At 44.3% G+C, this 23,235-nt stretch overlaps 2 protein-coding genes across 2 annotated transcripts; one reads left to right on the top strand and one right to left on the bottom strand.

Annotated features, from left to right (window-relative positions):
- Window positions 1-2,586: 2,586 nt before the first annotated feature.
- Window positions 2,587-11,033, top strand: LOC306708276 (polyhomeotic-like protein 1; the record flags this gene model as incomplete). Its single annotated transcript, XM_079176076.1, has 14 exons — window positions 2,587-2,709; window positions 3,602-3,712; window positions 3,987-4,058; window positions 4,793-4,915; window positions 5,127-5,291; window positions 5,388-5,463; window positions 5,547-6,505; window positions 6,649-6,784; window positions 6,896-7,065; window positions 7,431-7,521; window positions 7,999-8,086; window positions 8,607-8,790; window positions 9,306-9,513; window positions 9,613-11,033. 14 exons carry the CDS (start codon window positions 2,587-2,589, stop codon window positions 9,762-9,764), a joined length of 2,658 nt encoding a protein of 885 aa, XP_079032202.1. The 3' UTR covers window positions 9,765-11,033.
- A 1,034-nt stretch (window positions 11,034-12,067) lies between these two features.
- styk1a (serine/threonine/tyrosine kinase 1a) lies at window positions 12,068-22,022 on the bottom strand. The gene is made up of 10 exons (XM_079176077.1): window positions 21,820-22,022; window positions 18,969-19,024; window positions 16,681-16,878; window positions 16,331-16,567; window positions 15,927-16,108; window positions 15,420-15,500; window positions 14,900-15,114; window positions 14,517-14,557; window positions 14,140-14,236; window positions 12,068-13,431 (listed from the first exon to the last, which is right to left on the bottom strand). The coding sequence occupies exons 2-10, from the start codon at window positions 19,021-19,023 to the stop codon at window positions 13,236-13,238; spliced, it is 1,302 nt and encodes a 433-aa protein (XP_079032203.1). The 5' UTR covers window position 19,024; window positions 21,820-22,022; the 3' UTR covers window positions 12,068-13,235.
- Window positions 22,023-23,235: the final 1,213 nt, after the last annotated feature.

The following is a 23,235-nucleotide window of genomic DNA, read 5'->3' as shown; positions in this document are numbered from 1 at the left end:
ACTTTTGGGTTTATTTACGGTGAGTAAACACACTATGAGTGTCCTCGTCAGAACTAAACAGCCGGAGGAAGATTGTTTTATTAAGTAAAACCCAAATCATCACAACTCTAAGACGTTTAAGATGCTGAACTTTAAATCATAATATCTGTATCTTCTCCACTGCAGCATTGAATGTTATAATCTCACACAGATTGAGTGAAACTGCAGGAGTTCACCTTTACAAGCTGCAGTATTTCTGAGACATCGGAGGTCCTGTCGCCGCATAATGAAAATACACAAATCCACTCCAGGAATGTTTATTTAATTTTAAATCTCTGACAAAGTATGATGTGATATTGAGATGTTCTCAACCAAATACTTAAATACCGACAAATATGTGCGGTTTGAAACACATGTAAACATCCTTGTGCACACAGTAATACAAACAGTTAAACATACGGACCAAACAAAAACAGACCAAACAAACATTTTAACAGTAAATAAATACAACAACAAAGTAGCAAAGTTCATATTAACAAGAAAATACCGTAAGAACCATAAACGTTATGACAAATTAAGATTTAAGGGCAAATGTTGGCATTAAAACATATAATTGTTGTGGTGCTCTAAACTCAGGAAATGAATGGCTGTAAAACTAAATGATGGATGATTTCCAATGATTACACTTTATTATTATATTGTTGATATCAATCAACAGTATAGATGAGGTATTATTATAGTGTTTTGTAGATCTTTTTTTATTTAGTTGATTTAAATGTATATAAACGTATTTTATTGAATTAATATGTAATGTTAATATGTAATGTGTGTAGGCTCATCTTGGTCCATAACTACATCAAAATAAAAGTAAAAAAATAAATACAAATGTGCATATTAGGAGGAGAAGGGGCTCTGAAGTCCTGCACGGAGTCCCAGAAGGTCCCGGTCCCGGTCCCGGTCCTGGGTGGACCCCCTTCTCTCTCGGTTCCTGCTGCTCCGTCATCCCGTCGCGCCGGAAAAGGCAGAGCAGCGAAGAAGAAAAAAAAAAAGGAGGCGTTGCCCTCCAACAAACACCATCAGCTGCAAATTTATGCAAAACAGTAAAAGCCGTGCTGCTGCTGCTGCTGCTGCGGCCAAAGCAGAAGAAAAGACGCAACAAGCACGGAGCTCCGGAGCCCGTCGAGCCGCCCGGAGCCGTTCAGCAGCGGGCAGCCGGTGCAGGAGGAGGAGGCGGAGAAACCCCGGACCGGTGACGGTAAGCACGGAGCCGTTAAAGACACCAGACAGCAGCGGCAGGCTAACGGGATGCTAGGAGGAGTAGCCTCCGGTGAAACATGGAGGGTGATGGTCGCTACAGCTAACACCAGCTCTGTGTCCTCAGCTGATGCGTGCAGCTAAAAGAGGAAAAGAGGAAGCCTCTTTCTATTTATGCTGGGACTGTGTGTGTGTGTGTGTGTGTGTGTGTGTGTGTGTGTGTGTGTGTGTGTGTGTGTGTGTGTGTGTGTGTGTGTGTGTGTGTGTGTGTGTGTGTGTGTGCGTGCGCGTGCGTGCGCGTGCATGTGCATGTGTTGGCGTGTGTGTGTGTGTGTAGGAGGTGTATGGGTAATAAAGATGCTTCAGGGGTTAAATGGATACACCAAAAAGGCCCACAATACATCCAGATGTTCAACAAGGAAGAAGAAAACCAACAATAAATATATTTAAAAAATTAATAAATAAAAAGTTTATGAAAGATGAACAGAGCAAATATCAAATATGTATTTTTAGGCCAGTGCTGATTTTGTAAGGAACAATAAATTACAGGTCAAAGAGAATAAATATTGGGTAATAAATGTGCACATTTGTGTGTTTTTTAATGATATTTATATTTGCTCTACAGACTCGTGTTTTTAAATCGTGCTCTGATATCTGCTGTAGTGAGCTCGTGTGCAGTTTTAAAAACTACAGATTAAAAAATACATCAATGTTTATATCGGCTGTAAATAAATGTAAAATATGTGTCTGAGGTAGAAAAGGTGTCAGGTGTCTGCAGAGCACTGAGGTGTGTTCTACAGTGAAATGTTTATAAGTCACACATTTAAGAGATGTTTGTATTCTCCTGGGTCATCAGTGCATTTATTTATACGACAAACAAACAAATCTTCATCGAAAAAAACCATTTCATTCATTACTTAGTCAGTTATGCTGTTAACTGTTAACCGTGTTTTTATTAAGAATCAGGATTTACTGTGTTCAGTGTCCAGCCTCCATGTTTAGAAGAGAACACTGAATTATTGTGATGTGATGCAGAAACAATGGACTCATTTAAAGATGTTGGTCGTGTCAGAAGAACACATCAGTGAGAGCGTCAGTCAGTGAAATATCGAGTCGCTCTTACAGCGTCTCTCCTCACAGAGGAACGCCGCATGTCACCAAAAGTGACGGCTGGTTTTTCATCGTGTGTGTGTGTGTGTGTGTGTGTGTGTGTGTGTGTGTGTGTGTGTGTGTGTGTGTGTGTGTGTGTGTGTGTGTGTGTGTGTGTGTGTGTGTGTGTGTGTGTGTGTGTGTGTGTGTGTGTGTGTGTGTGTGTGTGAGACTGATGGATGCTTCTCTGTCTCCTCAGCAGCCATGGAGACGGATGGAGAGCAGAACCAGCAGGGGGCCTCGACCAATGGGAGCGCTGCTTCTGGAACGAGCTCCCGCCCCTCTCCAATGAACTCCATGTCTCTGTATGAAAGACAGGCGGTGCAGGTAGGTGTGTGTGTGTGTGTTGACAGTTTACAAGCTGTCACTCTGTCAACATTGATGCTTTTTTTTCTCTCGACAACAGACTTAAAAATGCATGTTTCAAAATCATCTGTTATGAATCCTTTTGAGTTTTGGCTGAAACAAATATTATTTATTAGGAACGCAGTTAGTGTTTCCTAAAAAAAAAAAAAGAAATGTATTCAATCCCAAAGTGCACAACATCAAATAATAAAAATATTTTTTAAATATTTTTTATATTGATATCTTTTTTTACTTTGTGTGATGTTGACAGCTTTAGAGTTATTCATCGGCAAAATAACCTCTAAGCAGACCTACAGATTAGTTTGCCCCTAGTGGTCATAATAATAATAATAATAATAATAATAATAATAATAATAATAAGCTTTATTTATGTAGCACCTTTCTTAACATGTCTGGAACTGTGAGGTGAAGAGAGAGGCCGAGTCGTGCTGTGGTTGACGGAGGCTCTGTGTTATTTCCCAGGCTTCTGTCGCCGTGCGCGGCCATCTGTCTCTGTCGCGCTGCACACACTAATCCAGCCGCTTTCATCTCTCAACTTATTACTGTACGAGCCTCTGCTCATACATCAGGCAGCTGGCAGGAGGCTCTACAGCATCCCTCTCCGCCTCCTCTGCCCTCGTTTCTCTTCTGTCTCTTTTTCTCCTGCTCCTCTTCCTCTTTCTCTGCCACATCTTCATCTGGTTGGGTCCCGACATCTTCTCCTCCATCTCCCGTTCTCTGTCATCATCCTTCAGCGCATCCTTCGTGCTTCCTCTCTGTCTCGTGTCCTGCCTTCTCCTTCTTCTCCTTCTTCTTTCTTCGTTGGCTTTGCCGCCCCGTGATTGTTGATTTGCGTCCTCTCTCCTCCGTCCAGGCGCTGCAGGCGTTACAGAGGCAGCCGAATGCAGCTCAGTACTTCCAGCAGCTGATGCTGCAGCAGCAGATCAGCAACGCGCAGTTTCAGAACCTGGCAGCCGTGCAACAGGTAAAGGTGTGTGTGCATGCTGGGTCATTTATCATTTCGTCCCAATAAATGTCACAGACTGGCGTTTTTATAAGACCAGAGATTCACAAATGATTCCAGAGAAAGTCCGAACGGATGAGAGAAGAACATAAGAAACGTAATGCAATAACTCGGGAATCGCAGGACAAAATAAAACGACAACATACTTGTAAATCCGGCCAACAGTATGCACAAAAAAGAGGTCTTGACAGCCTCTGCAAACTCTTCTTCTTCTTCTTCTTCTTCTTCCTGCCAGGCTACTCTGGCTGCCAGTCGTCAGTCAAGTCCGTCCAGCAGCGGCTCCTCTCAGACCACCAGCACCACGTCTGTACGTACTCGTGCACCAACATGGCCGCTCTCTGTCACTCACAAGCTAAGAAAACCTGTGTGTGTGTGTGTGTGTGTGCGTGGGGGGGGGGGACGTAGCTAAAAACTAGTATTTCACCGTGGACTTGCAGGACGTAACGGTGCACGTTAGATTGAGTGAGTGCAGTTCATTGAGCTACTTTATATGAGAACCTGCGTGCACCTTTGTGAGAATGCAGAACAAAAATGTATTATTTTTATTATATTTGGGGAAAAAGAAGTTGGACTGAGCGACAGTATGGCCTGGTGTTATTTCCTGGTGTTAGGCAAACGAGCTGAATAATCCACACAAACAGAGAAACGTCGATCGTCTTCTTTGTCAGCCTGTTTGGTTGGAAGATAATAAGTTGATTTCTAAATGTCAATATGTTTTAGTTATGAGTGTCATTGTGAGAACGTATCAGCCGTCTGGTAGAAGTCGCGGTTGCGGACGCTTCTACTTCTAAACATCTCGTGTATCTTCATGAATCTTTTTAAAATCATCTCCGTTTAACGTTACACTTGAGCGTGTGGTCTGCTGTAGAAAAAGGCAAAGATCAGGTTGATAAATAACTTTTTAGATGACGGTTTTGTTAGTTTATCCCCGAGAAATACGTTTTTGGTCTCAAGTTAAACCTGGTTTCACTGTAACATGTCGTCCTGATTGAACCTTTTTAAAGTAATGCATTAAATAAGTTACTCTTTATCGTTTGTCAGGCCAGCGTAACATCTGGATCTACGACCAGCAGCCGTCCTATGGGCGGCCCGGCAACCTCCACAATCAGCCAATCGGTGCTGCTGAGTGGGACGGCGGGGGGGCAGGGACAAATGTACCTGAGGGTGAGTCATGGATCACTTTTAACTGTATTTAGCACGACAGGATGTAGCAGCTTCATTAAGCAAGATTGATGATGCATCATTTTGTAGCAGTTTTGTGTAGATGCAGCCTCCGTTAGCGCTAGCTGTTAGCTCAGTTACTTAGCTTGACACCGGTTGTCCACCGGTGTCTTACTTCCTGTGTGTCTGACGGGACGTTCCCGTCGTCCTGCAGGTCAACCGCTCCCTGAGGGCCCCCATCTCCTCGCAGCTCATCTTCATGCCCGGCAACACGGCAGCTGCTGCCGTCGCAACCGTCACCCAGCAGCCGCAGGCTCAGCAACAGAAACAGGAAGTGACGCCAAATTCCTCCTCCAGCGGCCAATCGGATAACGACCAGGTTCGTGGAAGTATTGTGGTAACGATATGAGGAGAACATTTCTGTTTTCTCTCACTGGTTCTTATCCCCTTTTTATATTTGCTCTTTCCCTCCCAGGCGCAGAATCTAGCCATGCGAGGTGTGTCCAGCCTCAAAGGTGTTAAGACTGAAGCCCCAGAGAGGAGTGACTCCGGTAGGCTGGTGTTTGTTCAGCATATCAGCTCATAATGTCAATGTTGTGTTCTGTTGATGCAGGTTTTTTTTCTGTCTCCTCAGCTGCCTACTCCTTAGTCCCGCCCTCGCATCAATCAAACTCCCAGTTCCCCCTTAAGCCGAGCCAGCCTCAACACCAGCCGCCCCACATCAAAATCCCCACGTACCCTCAGCCCACCAACCTCAAAGCCCACCCTTCCTCCTCCTCCTCCTCCTCCTCCTCCACCTCCTCCATCCCTCTCTCCCAGCTCCTGCTTCACGGAACCCGGACCCTCACCGCAGGGACCACAGCGCCCACAGCAGCGCACACTCTGGTCCTGACGTCCAGCGCGGGCTCCCAGGCCCACGGGTATCCCATCAAACCGGGGGTGAGCGCCCAGACGCTGGTGGTGCAGCCCCTGCAGAAGACGTCGCTCGGCGCCGAGAAATCGGGCCACGGACCCGTCCCCATCCAACCCAAGACTCTGCAGGGGCTCCGCCTGCCGCTCCAGCTGCCCTCTAGGAACCCGCCTCCCATCCTGCCCGCCCCGCCGCCCGTCAGCAGCTCCGCCCAGCCGCCGCCGCCTCCGCCGCCGCACATCCCGGTCCAGATCGTGGGCGCGAGGCAGAGCACGCTGGGAAACACCCAGGCTCTGGCTCTGGCCCGGGGCAGCTGCTGCCACGACGGAGCCGCCGCCGCCGCCGCCGTCCTCGGCAGCTCGTCCAGCCTGCTCACCATGGTGGCGTCCATCGCTTCCAGGGAGGGCGGGGTCGTGGGCCGAGGGGCGGGGCTTAAGACGCTTCAGTCGCCACAGGAGGCCCAGGTCTCTCAGGTGCATCCGCAGGCCAATCAAAGCTCCGGACCGAGTCGCAACGGACCCCTGGCTTCGATCCCGGCCTCCCCCCAGGCCCCCGCGGTTTCCTCCCCTCCCTCCTCGATGTCTCGCTCCTCCCTCTCCCTCCCCCTGGTGACGGAGGAGCAGAGGGGAGCATCAGCTGCTGTGACCACCAACGGAGACTCGTCGGGAAGTCAGACAGCACAGGTCAGCAGATCAATAAGGCACGACAGCGTAGACTGTGTTGTTAGTGGGATTTAAATAACTCCACCATTGATATTTTGCCTCCATTGCTTCTGACTTGTGTAATTATCATATTTATAAATTTCTTTATTGTTTTTGTTTTTTAGGTAAAGCAGATGACGGGCTCACTAAAAAGAAAGTCCGACTCTACTTCAGCCAATGACGAGGATGGCCCCTCCCCCCCACGGCTCCATCCAGTCAGAGATCACGCTTCAGCGCTGCCGACCAATCCCAGCGAAGCAGGTGACGACACAGAAACGAGTAAATCTTGCAAGATTTATAAACGTGAATCTATAACGAAATATTCACTTACTCTACTGCTCCTCTATTTTCTCCCCCTTTTCCGCTCGCCAGGCTCTGGTGCTCCTCCCCCCGTCTCCTCCTCTCCCTCCCCCGTGCTGACAGTGTCCCGAGGGGTCTGCCAGGGGGAGAGAGCTCCTCCCCCTCAAGCTGTGGTGAAACCCAACGTCCTGACGCACCTCATAGAGGGCTTCGTCATCCAGGAGGGGCCAGAGCCTTTCCCTGTGAGTGCCTGGGATCTGTAGTTCATAATGCTCCTTTCAAGAAGGACCGCAGCTAGCAATTATTTTCATTATCGATTAATCTACTCTTCATGAGTGAATAATGTCCATCTCAGAGTCTGTGGTGATGTCTTTAAATGTCGTGTTTTGTCAGTTCAAACCCTAAAGATATTCAGTTTAATGTGCTATAAAACAGGAAATCTTCATATTTCAGAGCCTGAAAAATGATTTTATCGTCTGTCATTTATGCGTGAAAAACGACTTAAACGATGAATCGTTTGTCAAAATAGTTTCCAGACTCGTGAGTGACTCTGGTGTGCTGGTCACCGGCCTTCTGTCTTATTGCTCGGTGTTTGTTTGATTGACAGGTTTGTGGTTCAGTGAAGGACTCGACCGGTGAGGATTTAACCAACGACAGTCCGGACACGAACCAATCAGAGACGGTTACAACAGCGACAGGTAACAGACAAACCGCTCTTCTCACAATCATTAAAATACACTGATTATTTTGTAGTTTAAAGATACGGACATACGTTTTTAGGTTTTATGTTGGTGTTGACCTGGGGAAGGTTCACGGTGATATCTATTAGTTCACCTGTACTGCCTCCCCTTAACCTTTCAAAATAAAACACGGAGGACAGGATTTCACAGTGTGTGCAACAAAATGACCCTCGTTTGTCCGAGCTGGGTCACGGGAACGCACAAAGGTTTTAAATTACAACCTTCAAGCTCTGAGTTCCCACCTCTGAGTTTGACCTGAAGGCGGCACGGAAAACCACGACGACACTCTTAAACCCTGAAGCTGTTTAAATGCAGTTCTGTGTGTTTCTCTGTTTTCTGATGCAACGTTACCGCAGTGCTACATATTTACTCACATAAATGAAATGTTTGGATGTGACTTATTTACCATCTGCTCTGTTTTTATTCCCCCCTCAGTGCTGAAGTGTGAGTACTGTAAAAACTTTGCCCCCGCCAGCCAGTTCAGAGGCACCAAAAGGTTCTGCTCCATGTCTTGTGCCAAGAGGTACTTCAACATGCATGATATATGCAATATATGCAGTCGAAGCCATCTTAGAAAAAAGAAACGGATGCACGGTACTGCTGAGAGCTGCAGCCGCCGGAGCCTCGCCTCATTTAAAACAAGATTAAAAACTTCTGAACAAACTGAGGATTAAGAAACCGCTTTCTTTCTCAGGTGGCTCCAGCTGCATGTTACACAGCATGTATGTTCTCTGTTCTCATGTTTTATTCCTGTAAAACTGATGACTGAGTGCAGTCCCGTTCATCTGCTCTCCATATTAAAGTGTATGGATTATGTCGTGTATGTATCGCTGTGTAAACAATGCGCTGCCGGCGTTGTTTTGAACAGATTGCTGTCGGCGTATTATTTGACATTCTCTGCTTCTGCTTTTGCATTTGTCCCTTTGCCCCACTACACGAGTACGGATTAAATACCGCGTATTGGAGCAAAGGAGATACAAAACTGTATGTGTTGCTCGTCTTGGCTTCAGTACCGTATATGTCACTCTTTGTCTACGATACAGTATGTATTGGTTCCCCAGGTACAACGTCAGCTTCAGGCAGCACTTCTGCATGCGGCACGATGAAGATCAGGGTCAGCTCTCCAACTCGGACGAGGACGGAGGACTCACCAGGCGGAGGGTCCCCCGCAGGACCAGCTCCGAAATAGCCAGTGCCAAGATAGCAGGGAGACCCATACCTGTCAAGGTGAGAAGGAACCGCTAACGGTACATTCATTATTTAGTTTTTAACTTATTTAATAACTACACACTTTGCCCCACATGGTGCAACGTAAACGACAACAGAGAGCGTATTAACACATGAAAACAGCCACGGTCTGTGACCTCGACAGTGAGCTGGGGATGTTTTTAAGGTGGAAAGCCAGTTTATGGATCCATCGTTAGCTGTCAGGTGTTCGTGTTAAGCCTGTCTGCCCCCTAGTGGCTGCAAGTATATGCTGCAGTTATAGCAGCCAGGGTCATTGGGCCTCATGCATACGTTTTTGTATTCTTGTCTTGACGTTCTCTTCTTTTTTTGGGCTTGCATGAGTGTGTGCGCCACACCAGATCCGAACTTCAGATAGCTGTATAAATGACCAGCATCTGCATTTTCCTAGAATTGTAAATTAGCAAAAAGAATTCCCCAATAATGCCATATAAGGCGACGCCAAACCGGGTGCAACCACAGGCTGCCACTATCTTACCGCCTCTCCTCCCACACAGTGCCGTTCAGAGTCCAGCCATTCAGACGAGGAGTCCAGTGGAGAGGAGGACGAAGACGACCCCGTGTCCCTGTCGTCCGCCTCGTCCGCCTCCTGCCGCCCGCCGCCTCCTCCGCTCCCGACGGAGAGCTCCGTGCCCGGCTGCCTGTCTGCTGGCCCCGCCCAGTGGAGCGTGGAGGAAGTGTCGCAGTTCATTTCCTCGCTACAAGGTTGGAAGATTTTAAGTCAAATACTCATTGCGTTGTTTTTTGGGGCGGGGTTTCACACTCCCCCATTTGTTTCTTCCTCCTCCTCCTCCTCTTCGCCAGGCTGTGAGGAGCTCGCCTCCCAGTTCCTGTCGCAGGAGATTGACGGACAGGCCCTGCTGCTGCTGAAGGAGGAGCATCTAATGTCCACCATGAACATCAAGCTAGGTCCCGCCCTCAAGATCTGCGCCCACATTAACACCCTGAGAGACTGAGGTTGTTCTCGTAGATCCACCATGTTCAAAGTCAAGCCCCGGGCATTCACCCTAAAAACTCCTGATCCGCGCACCAGTTCCGGTATGAAACTGGTTCCAGGGCCGTCACAGTCCTGCAGGCGGATGTTTGAGGTACAGTTCATTTTCAAAACAAAGCCGCGGCTCTTGAGCTCTGAGTCGGGCTGCAGCGCTTGAATCTGTCGTTGATTTGTCCGCTCAGCAGCACATTTTCAAAGGTCGTGCTTGCACAGAGATATTGTTAATCTGTCATGTCTGTGAGTTGCAAAAATACATCAGATTACTCTATTTTGGTGAAGATTCATGTTCCCTAAAATGCTGTTTCTACGCAAAAACCAGTACTTGCGGTCATAAATAGTTCTTACCAAGTGGTTTCATTTAGCTTTTTAGTTGCACCATTTCACTCTGATACCTGCGTTGTGAAAATGCAGAAATGAAGGTTTTGAATGTATTTCGATGCAGAAGTCACTTCAGCATCGAGTAGACATGTTCTCTACATGTAGGGCTGCCCTTTACACAGACTGTGACCGAGGCTGTGCTCATCTTATTTCATTTTTTTGGTTGCATTTAACTTCTATTCATTCATTGTTTCATATTGTACAGGAAAAGTGTTTTTGACAGATTTGCCCACTTTCTTTGTCGTCAACATAAAGTCAGGATTAGTTTTTCTTGTCTTTTGAGAACGACGTTGGTTCTCATCTAGCCGAACACTCGCGGCGTTTCCCTGAAACGTGTTTCTGATTCCAACTCTTCTTCTTATTTAAGCCACAATCAGCACGGCATTCGGACAGAAACGCAGTCAAGAAACACGATATCTTTTAATTTAAATCTACCCAAAAGCTGTGGCTCAGTCCTTCTCAAAGATGACACTCGCTTTTGTTTTCAAGAACGTTTATAACTTTTGTTATTCATGTAAAAACTAGTACTTTACAAAAGTTATACTCCTTTTTGTAAGAATAGGCCTCATCATTTAGACATTTTATGTTGTATGCGGTCTATTCTTCAGTTTACAGGGTACAGTTACAGAACAGGGTCCTGGCTGCAGGAATGCTGCTCCACAGTCCAAATGAAACCCGAGTTTCACAGAGCAGTTCTTATTTCAAGTGAGGCAAAAGATACTAAAACACTGCTGTTGCATATAGTTCTCTCACATCGCTCCAGTGTTTTACAGACGGACATCAACACTTCTGCAAAAAGGCTCTTCCAAACCAGTGTTTTTCACTCCGTATCTCTCTTTTTAAGTTTGTAACCGGTCTAATTGTTGACTCTACTCTTCAAACTGTAATCTGTGACTACTTTATTCTGTCAGGCAATTTCAAGATTGTTTTTTTTTTTTTTTTTTTCAAACCAGCTGCTCCTGATTTATTTAAGTGTGAGTGAGTGAAGGGTAACGTCATGGGCTTGATTTTTGTGAAGTGACATTTTTTTTTTTGAACAGCTGAAGAATGTAAGCTGTTCATTTGAAGTATTGACATTCATGAACAAAGTCAGAAGGTTCATAAAGAAATGCAGCTCGTAGCCACACGTGGACCTACGTTTAGGATGGATGAAGAACAAACAAATCATACCCGAATGAATGAATGAATGAATGAATGAGGAAAAACTTAAGCTAAACTGTAATAAGTGTAAGATTTGCCTTCATATTTAAATGCACATTTGGTTTGCTGGACTGCCTTGTTTAAGCGTCTCACTAGGAGTTTTCTCATGTTATCTGTGAACCGTGTGGCCTTTCTCACTAGTCTCTTCAATAGGTTTAGATGAGGATTGTCTGTTTTTTAACTGCTTTTCATATCATTCCTTGTTTTATATTAGTGCTTACTTTTCTACGATTGTTAATTCAAGCAAATGACATCTGTTGCCTTTGAGTAGTAGCGACCTTGATCAAGGACACTTGCCGTCTTCCTCATAGCTTTGTCACGTAGCGTGTAACATCCAACAGTATTTACCTTCCTAGTCTTTGGCTTTATTGTTCGTGACTGTGGCTCTTAACAGTGTTTTCTTTCAAAGAGGAGGATAATAATCTCTGATAGCTGTGTTTTATATTCATAGTGCTCACCAGATTTTACAGTGTTTGAATCCGCAGCTCCTTTGCCATATTGTGAAGACCAAAAATAAAACGAGAAAAGAAGGGGCGCTTGTACTGCATTAGTACATTAAACATTAAACAGGTCTGTGATCGTCGGAGAAACACTTGTTAACAGACGACTGCGGCTTTGTCCATTCAATCATCGTTCTCCCAAAAAAGTAGCACTTTTCTCCCAAAATAACAGCGGACTCTGAAAAAGAACTTTTTGAAAAAACATTATTATTAAATAAAGAGGCTACTTCAGGATCAACATGTGTTTGCTCGCAATAATCTGAAAAAAAACTGCTAAATGTTGGAGGGACTGAGTTTGACGAGGAGACGCTAACAATGCTATCATGCAAATAAATAATCAAGGAACTGTTTTAAACCTGTGACGCCTGTGGTTTTATTTTGTTTGAGGTGGAACTGAACTGACCTACAAGGGATGCGTTCATGTTAACATGTGCATGGGTTGCTTTCAGTGTGTGCCTTTAGCTTCCTGCTCTGACGTATAAGAACGGATCATTACGGGCTTATGAGGCTTTTAGTAAACAGCAGGTTTCAGCATTGCGATGCTTAAAGTTGACTATTTTGCAATACTCTGCTGTCTTAATCACCGTCGCTGCAGGTTTTCAATCTTTGAATTTAGGGCCAGATGTCATAACTTCAGTCCTTTGTGAAGAAGCTGTTGGGCTGAGGCGTTCTGTAAGGGTGAGGGCTACGTTTGGCTCGATAATTCACATTATTTCCAGCACTTTGTCAACCTCTCGTTCCACCTGACATGTTGTGGCTGGCTAATCTGGCTAAATTGTTTAATTATAGCAAATAACCCTGCAAAAGGGTGTCGTTGTTTATTTCAATGTGTGGTATCGAGCTGTGTCGTAATGACGCAGCAAGCTGCGGTTAAAGCTTTGAGTTCTCAAAGGATAAGTCTGCATCCTCATCATGTGGTGGTCCACATAAAGACACGGAAACAAGGCAGCGGTGGTTCTACTGAGCAGTGTTCTGGTCCATTCACACTGTAAAGTGCTCCTCCTGTCCTCTGCTGTATTACATCTGGAAAGCTGTGTACATATATCACATAACACTTCCTTTACAGGTAAAAAAGTGCAGCTAACGTTCATTATAAGTCTTTTAGATGACCGTAGGTATACTGTAGTCTACAGAAAAATAAATATTTATAACCCATATATTACTTTCCAAACATACAGTATAAAGATTAAAGTGTTTCAACAGTACAAAGAAGTATAAAACTAAAGTTGTGTTTCATAAACGATGTGCATTTTTCTGATAAAGTTCCATTTCATTCGAGTTCTTCATTCTTGCAGCGGTCCTCAAATGTTTGCGACAGCACCAGAGCGGTCCTGACTGACGCCGGTCTCAGCCAATCAGAGCACAGCGTAGTTGTACGCCTCTCCATATCCCGCCTCCTTCATGTATTTCTCGATGTCCAGCGGTTCAGACACTCTGAGAACTTTCCTCCCGTCGGCTGATCGCTCCGCCTCCTGAAGTGTTCTAATGAGCTCCGACATGGAGACGCGTTGCTGCGGCCGCCAGTGGCAGCAGGCCCTGATGGTCGAGTACCTACAGAACAACGAGCAGTTAAATTATTAACATGAAAACTTAAACCCAGCAAAAACATTTTTACCTTAAAAATATATTTAGCAGCTTCTCTGCCGTTGGAACGAACGTCAACCGTGAACGTTACTTGCAATTTAATTTGGCTAATGTGACATAAGTTAAGTTTTACATTTGTATCACTTTTAATATATTATAATTTGCCAACTACGAAACAAAAGTCACCTTAACGCTAAATGTTAGTTAGGATAATGTAGCTAGCTAGCTAATGCTAAATTAATGTAATGTAACTCATTTTAATTTTAGTTGTGTTCTTGTCAAACTTTAACGTTATTAATGTTAAGTTAGCTGCTATAACTTAATTGCCAGTTTAACAGAAAAGTGAATATACCCGCTTTAGTTTAGGACGAGAACATGTGAAGAGATAACGGGGACCAGGATACTTGTGATATGGACTCAGATTGGTAGGTAACAATAGTACTCGCAACATTTACAAATGGTATATATATATATATCTATAGATATATATTGATATAGCAGCCTAGGGTGGGAGTGAGATATTCCTCCCATCTCCACTATATGAAACATGATTTCGTCCTAACGTTCTAGCTTGTGTTCCGGTGTGAGGCGTTGTTGCTGCTGCACGACATGATTTGCTGATGAAGACTCTTTCTGTACAGCGTTGTGAAGGCTGTGACGTGCTGCTTGTCTTACAGTGAGTTGGAGCAGCCGGTGGGCCGTTTGAGATGCTTTCCTCTTTGTAGATGCTGCAGAAGTTCAGTCGTGGAGATCTGTGCAAACGGTGGGTCGCCTGCATACGTGAGAGGATTACAATGAGATTAAAGTCTCTCTACGTGAATATTCATCGACATTTAGTTTGGCTGTATACTTTACTGTTGTGTTAAAGCGTGTTTATATTTGTTCTTTGCAGGTAATTGTAATCAATATCAAACGTTTTATTAAAACATGCAATCATGATTGCATATTTTAATAAAACTATGATTCACTATGATTCATTTCACTATGATGCAACTATGATTCATACAATAAACAACTTCTCTTGGAGGAGTATTTAAAATGTGGAAACACACCCAATGTGACCATTTCATAGAGCAGCAGACCAAAGGACCATCTGTCAGGAAGAGTTAGAGGAGCATTATGTCACGTAAAGGGATGGGATCTTGTACTCAGATTAAACTATATATATACACACATTGTTTAGGTGCAATTCACATATAAATGCATTGAGGGTAAAGACACTGGAATCAACATGTACATGCATTTCAAACACACAACTTGTTTTATCTTAATTGTGCACGGTGGTGAAACATGCTACACATTTCAAATAGATTAGTAATTCAACAACCTGATATCAAATGGGATAATAATAAACCTGCAATATGCAGCAATGAAAGCTTTATATTCAGCCGTCTTCATTGCATTGTTTGATATTCTTCAGGACCAGGACACTCACACGTCACTGCTCTGTATGATGCCTCCTCTGCTCAACACCTCCGGTGCCCGCCACTTCCTCGTCTCCTCGTCCTCCGCGTCCCCCGGTGAAGCGGCCCGTGTTCTCCTGCGGTAGGCGGAGCCTAAGCCCCACAGCTTCGCCGTCAGATCTCCACCAACCAGGACGCTGCGAGCTCCCACGTCGCCGTGGATGCAGCCCTGAGTGTGCAGGTACTCCTGGAAGATGTTTCAGATAAAGACGCAGCAGTAAGAGGGATGCTGTGGAATAGGACACTAAAAACATTCAAGATATGAACATCAACCAGACGTAACACTCACATTTAGAACGGTTAATGTATTCGTACATTTATTGAACTGAAGTGTGAAGATAGTATTCAGACCAAGTCATAACAAATGAGGATATGGACAGACTGGGAGATACGCAGGGAGACTCTATGCATGTGGTCTCTAACAAAGGATTCTAAAGAAATACAGTATTTTGGTACAAAGCAGTGAGACAGACAGACAGCAGTTTAACCAACCAGAGCAGAGGCCACTTGTCCTGCCATGGTGAAGATCCTCTTCTCTGTCATCTCACATGAAGACTCTACACTGGAGTTATCCTATAGTGAGAGAGGAGGAGGAGGAAGAGGAGGAAGAGGGAAAGGTATATGAACACACTGTAGAAACTATGGATACTGGTGTCTCTCCCTTTCAGTATCGGCAGGATATATATTGCCCCACGCTGCCTCACAAAGGCTGAGAGCAGTAATTACTTTAACTCCACTGTATGTTAAAAGTCACAGCCATGGACCAGGATTTAGAGTTAACCAGATAATGATCCTATTGTTTGAAATAACATGAAGAATATCATATTGTCCACTTCTGTCCCAGTGATATTTAGTTTTCCATGTATAAGGGACTCTTTGTTTTCCTCCCTATTAGATGTTCAAACCTTCATAGTGTCAGTTACAGATGTAAACCACAGTGTGGACCTGGCTCTGAATAATCTGTCGTCCTTGTTTTTGGTAATTAATAGAGAACTGTACCTGTCGACATCGCCACAGGTACCCCAGCAGGTCTCTGTGCTGCAGCTCCTCCACGACCATCATGAGGGGCGACTGCACCGACACCACCCCCAGCAGCTCAGGTAGGAAGGGGTGGGGCCCCAGCCCTGACACGAAGGAGGCGAACCCCAAAAAGTGCTGCTTCTCACTGCTGGTTGCCCTTTCTGAGAGAGAGAGAGAACATTTTTACCTCACATTTACACGGTAACTGTACTGCATTAGTTCACACTTTTTAAAGTGGATAGTCACTCCGTTTGATCGTCCTTGAGACTGGTGAAGCTCTGCGAGTCCCCGTTTCTCCCAGTTAATGAGAAGAGAGCAGAAGCAAACATCCCTCTGCTCTCAAGACCTCCTTTGAGGTTTTGTCTTTGCACATCTCACTTCACCTTTCAGCATCCTCAGGATGACGTCCCTGTTGTCCATGCGGCCTCGGTAGAGGCTGGCTGAGTCGTCTGGCTTCATGGAGAAGGACAGCGGCAGGGCAGTGACCTGGCTGAAGGCTCCGTGCTGCCTCTCTGTGGACACCTGAGGCGCTGCAGCCAGAATTGGCACCACAGTCTGCTGCACTTGTTGAACCGACATTGGCAGCTCTTCGTGTTCCAGCGGGTTTATCCCTGCGGGTGCTATTTAGAGAGCAGAGAGTAATACATCTGAGTGTAGTCCTTTGGCAAATCGAGTTAAAATGAGAACACAACAAGAGCAGGAATGACACGGGGACTTGCGCATGCTGGCTCACCATCAATCCCCTGTAAGTGAGATCTGTTGTTGTTCCTGTGTCTGTGTGATGAGCTGTGGTGGCGTTGAGGGGCTGTGACCTGCGTCCGCTTCCGTTCAGGATAAAACCTCAATATGCACAAGGCCAGTAGGGTGACCAGGGTCCCCAGGAGCAGCAGCGTGGGGACGATGATCACTCCTTGCAAATGAATTAATGCAACTACGAGAGAACGAAAGATGTTCATGTGTAAACGTCAGGTACAAGAGAAGAGCAATGCATTTTCTAAGACTTCAGGACAGCACACATGCATGCACGGCTGTTCATGAAACAAACACAAACAAATAACTCCGTGAGTTTGTTTAGGTTTGCTTTCAGTTTTCTGCTTGTGGTGCTTTGACAGCATGAATACGTTGGCTGTTGAAAGGTTGCAGCGCTCAAGTGTTGACAGGATGTTCTACCTCCACCAGTGTTGCTACACAGCTAGATGACGCTGCAGTTTAACAAAGCACATCAGTATTTGAGAGCAACTGTCTATACCTTCACTCTGTAGTCTTTAACATACGGTTATTTTAATGGTACAAGCTCGGCAACAATGAAAGTATAATTACTCATAAATGTCAGCAATTCAATAATTAGTTTCCAGTCAAAACCTAGAGAAGCTCAGGAACACGCTGTTCAGTTATAGCTGAACCATAATTTTGGACACACAGATAGTTCTTTAATACAGTTTTTCACAATTGAACAGTTGCCCTCCTGTTGTGTTGCTCTCGGCCTCTGCCTGACTCGGCTGCCAGTGAAACTGTAACACAGTTAGGCTGTAATTAGGCCGTGGAACTGGCTCTGAGAGGCAGGATGAGTCATTCATGGGACGATCAGAAAATCGGAGATCCAGACAGTGCTGAGTCATTGATCACAGCCACTCAACCTCTTCTTTTGGATAGCTGTGCCTAACAGGAAATACATAAATGCGTGCCGATCCTTCACGTTGACCCTTCACTGACAACCCTGTTAATACCAAACTCTGTGTGCCGGACCAACACCCACTTATACAACATTACGACAATGCACACGCTGTAGCAAGAGCCATGGAATCCATCACGTGAGTCCAATGTTGTGAGAAAGAAGAATCTGGAGCGTAAAGCCTCCGGTGCGTGTAAACACCGTGTCCCGGCTGTGATTCGTAGGTGTGGCGAGGTATTTGTCGAAGGCCATAAATCATTTCTTGTCATTCTCCTTAAAGGCTCTGTTTGAGCTTGACTTTTCAACACGTCTCCTGCACAAAGACTCGATCCAAGTCCAACATTTAGGCTAAACTCAACCACATGTGTGTTACCCTAAGACGTCCAGCATGCCCGTTATATTGATAGTTGATTCCTGTTCTAGGGCAGTAGGTAGTAAACTAAAAAAATTAAACGAATTTATAGAAAGTCAGTAAAAATGAATAAAAATAAACCTGAACTCGGGATATCATCAACTTTAAAAGGCAAGTGTTACAACTCAACACAGGACTCATCATTTCACGTATGATGTGTTGTAGTGAAGTTTGAACGTCACTGATACGGTCGTTGAAATGCTTCGTCGAGATAACACACTATTGACCCGTGTGATCACAAAGACTTCACAGACGTATCTCAGTCTGCAGATATTACGCCATCTGATTGTGTAATCACACATCTCTCGGAGAGCCAGTACGTCATGTGACCTTATCTGGGTTCTGGGTGTTGCAACGCAACAGTTTCATTCTTTAATGGCTTTGAACCAAGCATTACGTTTGCTGATTGGTTACCAGCATCATGTGGGTCACGTGACCTCGTCACGAGCTGATGTACGAGGTCTACAGCCAAAATAAAGAAAGCTGCTGCGTGTTTTATTTGAATGAAAATACACAGGGAGGCAGTGAACTGAAAATTCAATGTTTGAAAAAGATAAATAACCAAAGGTGAAATGCAAAAGCCAGGAAATCAAAGTGGGCGAGACGGTAAACGGAGAGATAAGACTGATGTGAGGAGAGGAATGATTGAGTACGACTGAGCAAAAGGCCACAGAAGAGGAAGGAATCTGTGGAAGTGAAGGAGTGAAGGGTGACAGTAGAGGAAGCAACAGATAAAAAAAAAGTAGAATATAAAGTATAGATGTGAAACATTAGCTTCCCCTTGTGCTCCTAAACACTTAGGATGGGTTAAAGACAGAGGTCGTGCATGTCCTTGCATTTGCATAAAAAGACACAGGAGACATGAGAGGAGACGGAGGGAGGAGGGAGGAGGGAGGAGGGAGGACGTGTAGATGAAGAGCAGCAGTGGTGTTCTTACTACAGAGGTGGTCGTCCGGTCCACACGGATCATCGGCCGTGGAGTTGGATGACATGCTGGAGAGGAAGAGAGGAGCACAGATCAGCGTTACCTCTGCTCAGCAGCCGCCCGAGATCCTCTGAGCTTAGATGGATGCCTCTAATAACTCCATATGTATATATATATACAGTAGTAGATTTTAACTGTGCTTTTAGAGCTATTGGTGACGTTCAGTAAACAGCAGAGCACATGTCCAGGAGGATATGTCAGAAAGATGTAAATATTTACAGTATCTGGACGCGCGCAGCAAATATAGGAAGCCGTGCTCGAGGACTTGATTTCTATGTGTGCAGTTAAACAGATATCAGTTACGCAGCGTTACCGTTGCTCGGCAGTCACCCAAAATCCATAAAAGCCTCGACAGGATAACCCGGCATTCAGCAGCCCATTAAACTTCTCAAGTCACACACATGATATACCGGATAGATATTTGGAAACTTAACGGTTTCCTAGAACTCTCGAGGTCTCACGTCAGTCGAGTTGTTTGTTCGTCAGTAAGTCGTTGTAAGTTGTGAGCTACAGACGGACTCTTAGCATCGTCGCTTCAATGTTTGGCCTGATCTCAAAAAGGCTAAATGTCATTCATCGAGACGGCTGACCGGTAACGACAGACGTATTCAGGTTCAATCTTGATAATGTGAATTCATCTAGTGTCACTGTGGAGCCTTCTAGTTACATACATCCCACGCAGGCTCTTGAAATAGCTTTAATGTGACGTGGTCAGGTTTTTAGAAACACACACTGTGCCGTGGTGTGTATTTTCACATCACTAATCTTTATAAAAGCAAATGTGAACTTGACTAACATTTGACTGTCAAAGTGAGACTGTCACTATAAATCAAACTCAGTGGCTGCTTACAGTAATACAAAGGGAAGTTGAATTACATTAAAGGGGTTGTATGAGTTACTTATCTGCAGTACTGACACGGAAACTAATTAAATGCACTATTGTAGAAGGGGAACAGCAGCAAAACGTATTGTAGCCAGCTAAAAACAATGTCATTTAAAGTGTACTTTGTATTGTTTTCGCTGCTCTCACCGTCAGGCAGACGGGGAACTGAAGCCGTTATCTTTGCTCTCTTCAAAGCCACCGGACTCCGTTGACAAAAACATCAACGTCACCTCGCAGAACTCAGGAGTTGCTGGTCTGCTGCTGCCTCTCGTTATATTGTTTGTCTTACTGTGTGACTGTAGTGTTTTAAAGGTTTAGTCCGGATTAACCTGTCTGACTGCAAAATATTAGTATTTTTTTTTTTAAGGTGGCTAAAATCCGTTTTGCTGCAATGTAAAGCTTTACATTGTTTTGCTCTGTTCCTCCAAACCGGGGGTCATGTCGACCGTCATTCATACACTGACTATAGATGAGTACCTCATACAACCTCACTTAAAAACACCCAAACTCTCCCTGTCAAACACAACTGATGGAGAACATGAAGTTCCAGCAGAGAGAGCGTGCTGAACGTGTCTTTGTGCTCGTATGCAAATTTCCCCCCTGAGCACATGTGATCCGGTATATTAAAGCTTGTGACCAAATTCTTTTTAAAACAAGCATATTTTACGCAAATGGTAAATATTCAAATAATGAGGTAAAAAAAAAACAAGAACACCGATTACAGATTGACAAGCTGCTGCTTCCGGGATGCCCTGGAAACTACTATGTCCGAGTCGAGCCATGTACGGTTGTCCTCCGGTCCGTCTGCTTTGTTTAACAAATGTAGTTAAGAAAATAAACAGTTTCACCACAGGCGAGAAAGACAAGTCAGTCAGCTCTCTTCTTTTGTTTTTAAATATTTTATGAACTCACTGTGTATTAAAAACACAGCTTTTTAATTTTTTAAAATATTTTTAATGTTTTTATGTGATTTCCTGATATGTTGTGTTACGTGGTCGCCTCAGACTGTCCTGTTTCTTGGTGGTGAAAAAGGGATTTATTGAAAACGTGCCTTCATCTACGAGCAGCTTATATGTTGTCATTTAAATAATGCTTGTTCACGACAAAATGTATGTTATGCTGTAGGTACACAGCGTGTTTGTGACTTGCTTCATAAGGTAACAATGCAGTCATCCACACCTCTCAGACCATGGAAACATTCTTATTATAGTGTACTCTCGCTGTGACACACACACACACACCTTACAGAGTCACACTGGCATGTAGTAAGCAATTTTTTAAAGACAAAACACACACACACACACACACACACAGAGAGAGATTGGCCTTTATACTTTGGAAAGAATGGATGTCACTGAACCCGTTTGTCTGCATTTTTCTCCCACATTCACATGCGGCGCTAACACTCCTCCATCAACACACACCTGAAAGCACAGCAGAAGACTGGCCATTACACACACACATACACACACACACACACACACACACACACACACACACACACACAGACTCAAGCACACGCCACAAGAACAGACACTAATAATATGCTGTTAAAGACACACAGACGTGTGTAAATACACACAAACAAAATCAAAAGACATTAAATGGGGAAGGGTGCACATGCCACAAACATTCAGGTTATACAGTGATACCTTCTACTCACACGTATAGTACTCTGTGTGGCTGTGCACACATTTTAAACATAATGCATCTGTACTAGCACAGTACTAACATATACGTTTGTAGGCATACAGAATAATATCACAGTAGACACAAACACTGAGAGATAAACTTTCATATTTAGTCCTGAGATAGATTTCAGCTGGAGCGTGTTGATCAATAACGGTGGAACATGAAGTCCATCTCAAAGGAAGCTGCAGAGGTTCAGTCACACGTCTATTTATTTTGTATTCTTCTCACCTGGCCGACTTTCTGGGACTGATCAGGTGTCAAACTCTGTTTGCTCCTCTCATCCAAAACAATGCAGTCCGATGTCCCAGCAAACCATAGAAGTGCGGAGTTGTAAGACGAGTTCAGGTCCAGCCTCTCAGTTTTCATGTTTTCATAGTCGGTCTGCAGTATACAGTGAAATCCAGAGGCAGACACGTTTCCAGTGAATCTCTGTTTCTATTTTGCTGTCACCAACATGGTGTGTTTTCTCTCTCTCTCTCTCTCTCTGTGTTAAGCCACACCCACCTCTCCAACACGGTTTCCGTCACGCTTATCACCTGCACACACACACACCTTGCACATGTTATATTTGCCATGTGCATGTATTTGTGTGTCACTGTTCAGGTTTTTTTGGTGTGTGTTTGTGTGGAGTTTCCAGGCAGCTGGCTGTATTTTTCCAACTTGACAGAGTAACTCGGGGTTCCTGCAGTAGGTGGAGGAACAACACGTTTTGATGCACGGCTCCAGACTAACTTTTTATAGTGGAGCACAGTATTAATTTGCACACAAAGTTTTTCACTGCGCCTTTTGGTGCCACAATAACACATTTTAAGTGCTACATTTTTTTTGGTCATCTTCCATTAGGGATGCTAATTAAACTCTCATTAATAGTGTTGAAATAAAGTTCTACTGGCGATCGTTATCCTGATTACATATTCAGTCAAATATGCGATTCAAAAGATTCAAAAGATTTAAAAGATGCATCAGGACATCGGTGTTTATGATTTGTAGTCGCTGATCTCTGATAATGTTACATTGTAAACAACCAGTCCGTGTTTGAACGGACAGGAAGGAGAGCTGGTAACAATTCAACTTTTCACAAATTTACCTCAGAGTGCTTTACAATCTGTCCCGGGACCCTCACATCGGTACGAAACAAGTATTGGGCGAAGGTAAATTAGACGTTTTCACAACATTAATAGATATTAGAGATGAATTATGAGCTGTTTACACTAAGCTCTAATCAGCATCATTAAAACTACTAATGACTCGATTTGTTTTAATCCGCTATAGCTGCTTTAATCAAACAACAAACTGATCTGTATCTGCCAATATGGATCATCAATGATCATCAATTAGTATCGGCGTCAAAAAAAATGTGATCAGGGATCTAAAAGTTAAACTGCTCGCAGTTATCGTTGAAAACGTGTTGTTGGGTCACGGTTGAACGGTTAATTATTAACATCAAATCATTTTTCATAAACAAATAAAGATGCAGATACATATTTGTTTTGTCAGATAAGGTAATCTCCACCTAAGATGTTGGGTCTAAAGGGCCCCTGGAGTAGGGGGCCGTTGGGCCCCTCGGTCCTCACAGTGTGGATGTGTTTAGAAGTCTTCAGTGTGTCCGAGGCCTTAAAGTCGACCTGCATCTACTTTAATCAA

This window comes from Pholis gunnellus (genome assembly GCF_910591455.1).
Source record: "Pholis gunnellus genome assembly, chromosome: 16".
NCBI classification, from domain to species: Eukaryota; Metazoa; Chordata; class Actinopteri; order Perciformes; family Pholidae; genus Pholis; species Pholis gunnellus.
Note: the sequence above shows the minus strand (reverse complement) of the source record. Positions and strands in the feature narration are given on the sequence as shown.

What these genes read in the sequence shown, in the direction of transcription:
- styk1a (XM_079176077.1), bottom strand. Translation starts at nt 19,023, where the DNA reads ATGTCATCCAACTCCACGGCCGATGATCCGTGTGGACCGGACGACCAC. An exon ending in ATCATACAGAGCAGTGACGT is followed by an intron (nt 14,558 to 14,899) that starts GTGAGTGTCCTG and finishes TCTTCCTGACAG; the next exon opens with ATGGTCCTTTGGTCTGCTGC. An exon ending in ACCGGCTGCTCCAACTCACT is followed by an intron (nt 13,432 to 14,139) that starts GTAAGACAAGCA and finishes GTTGTTCTGTAG; the next exon opens with GTACTCGACCATCAGGGCCT.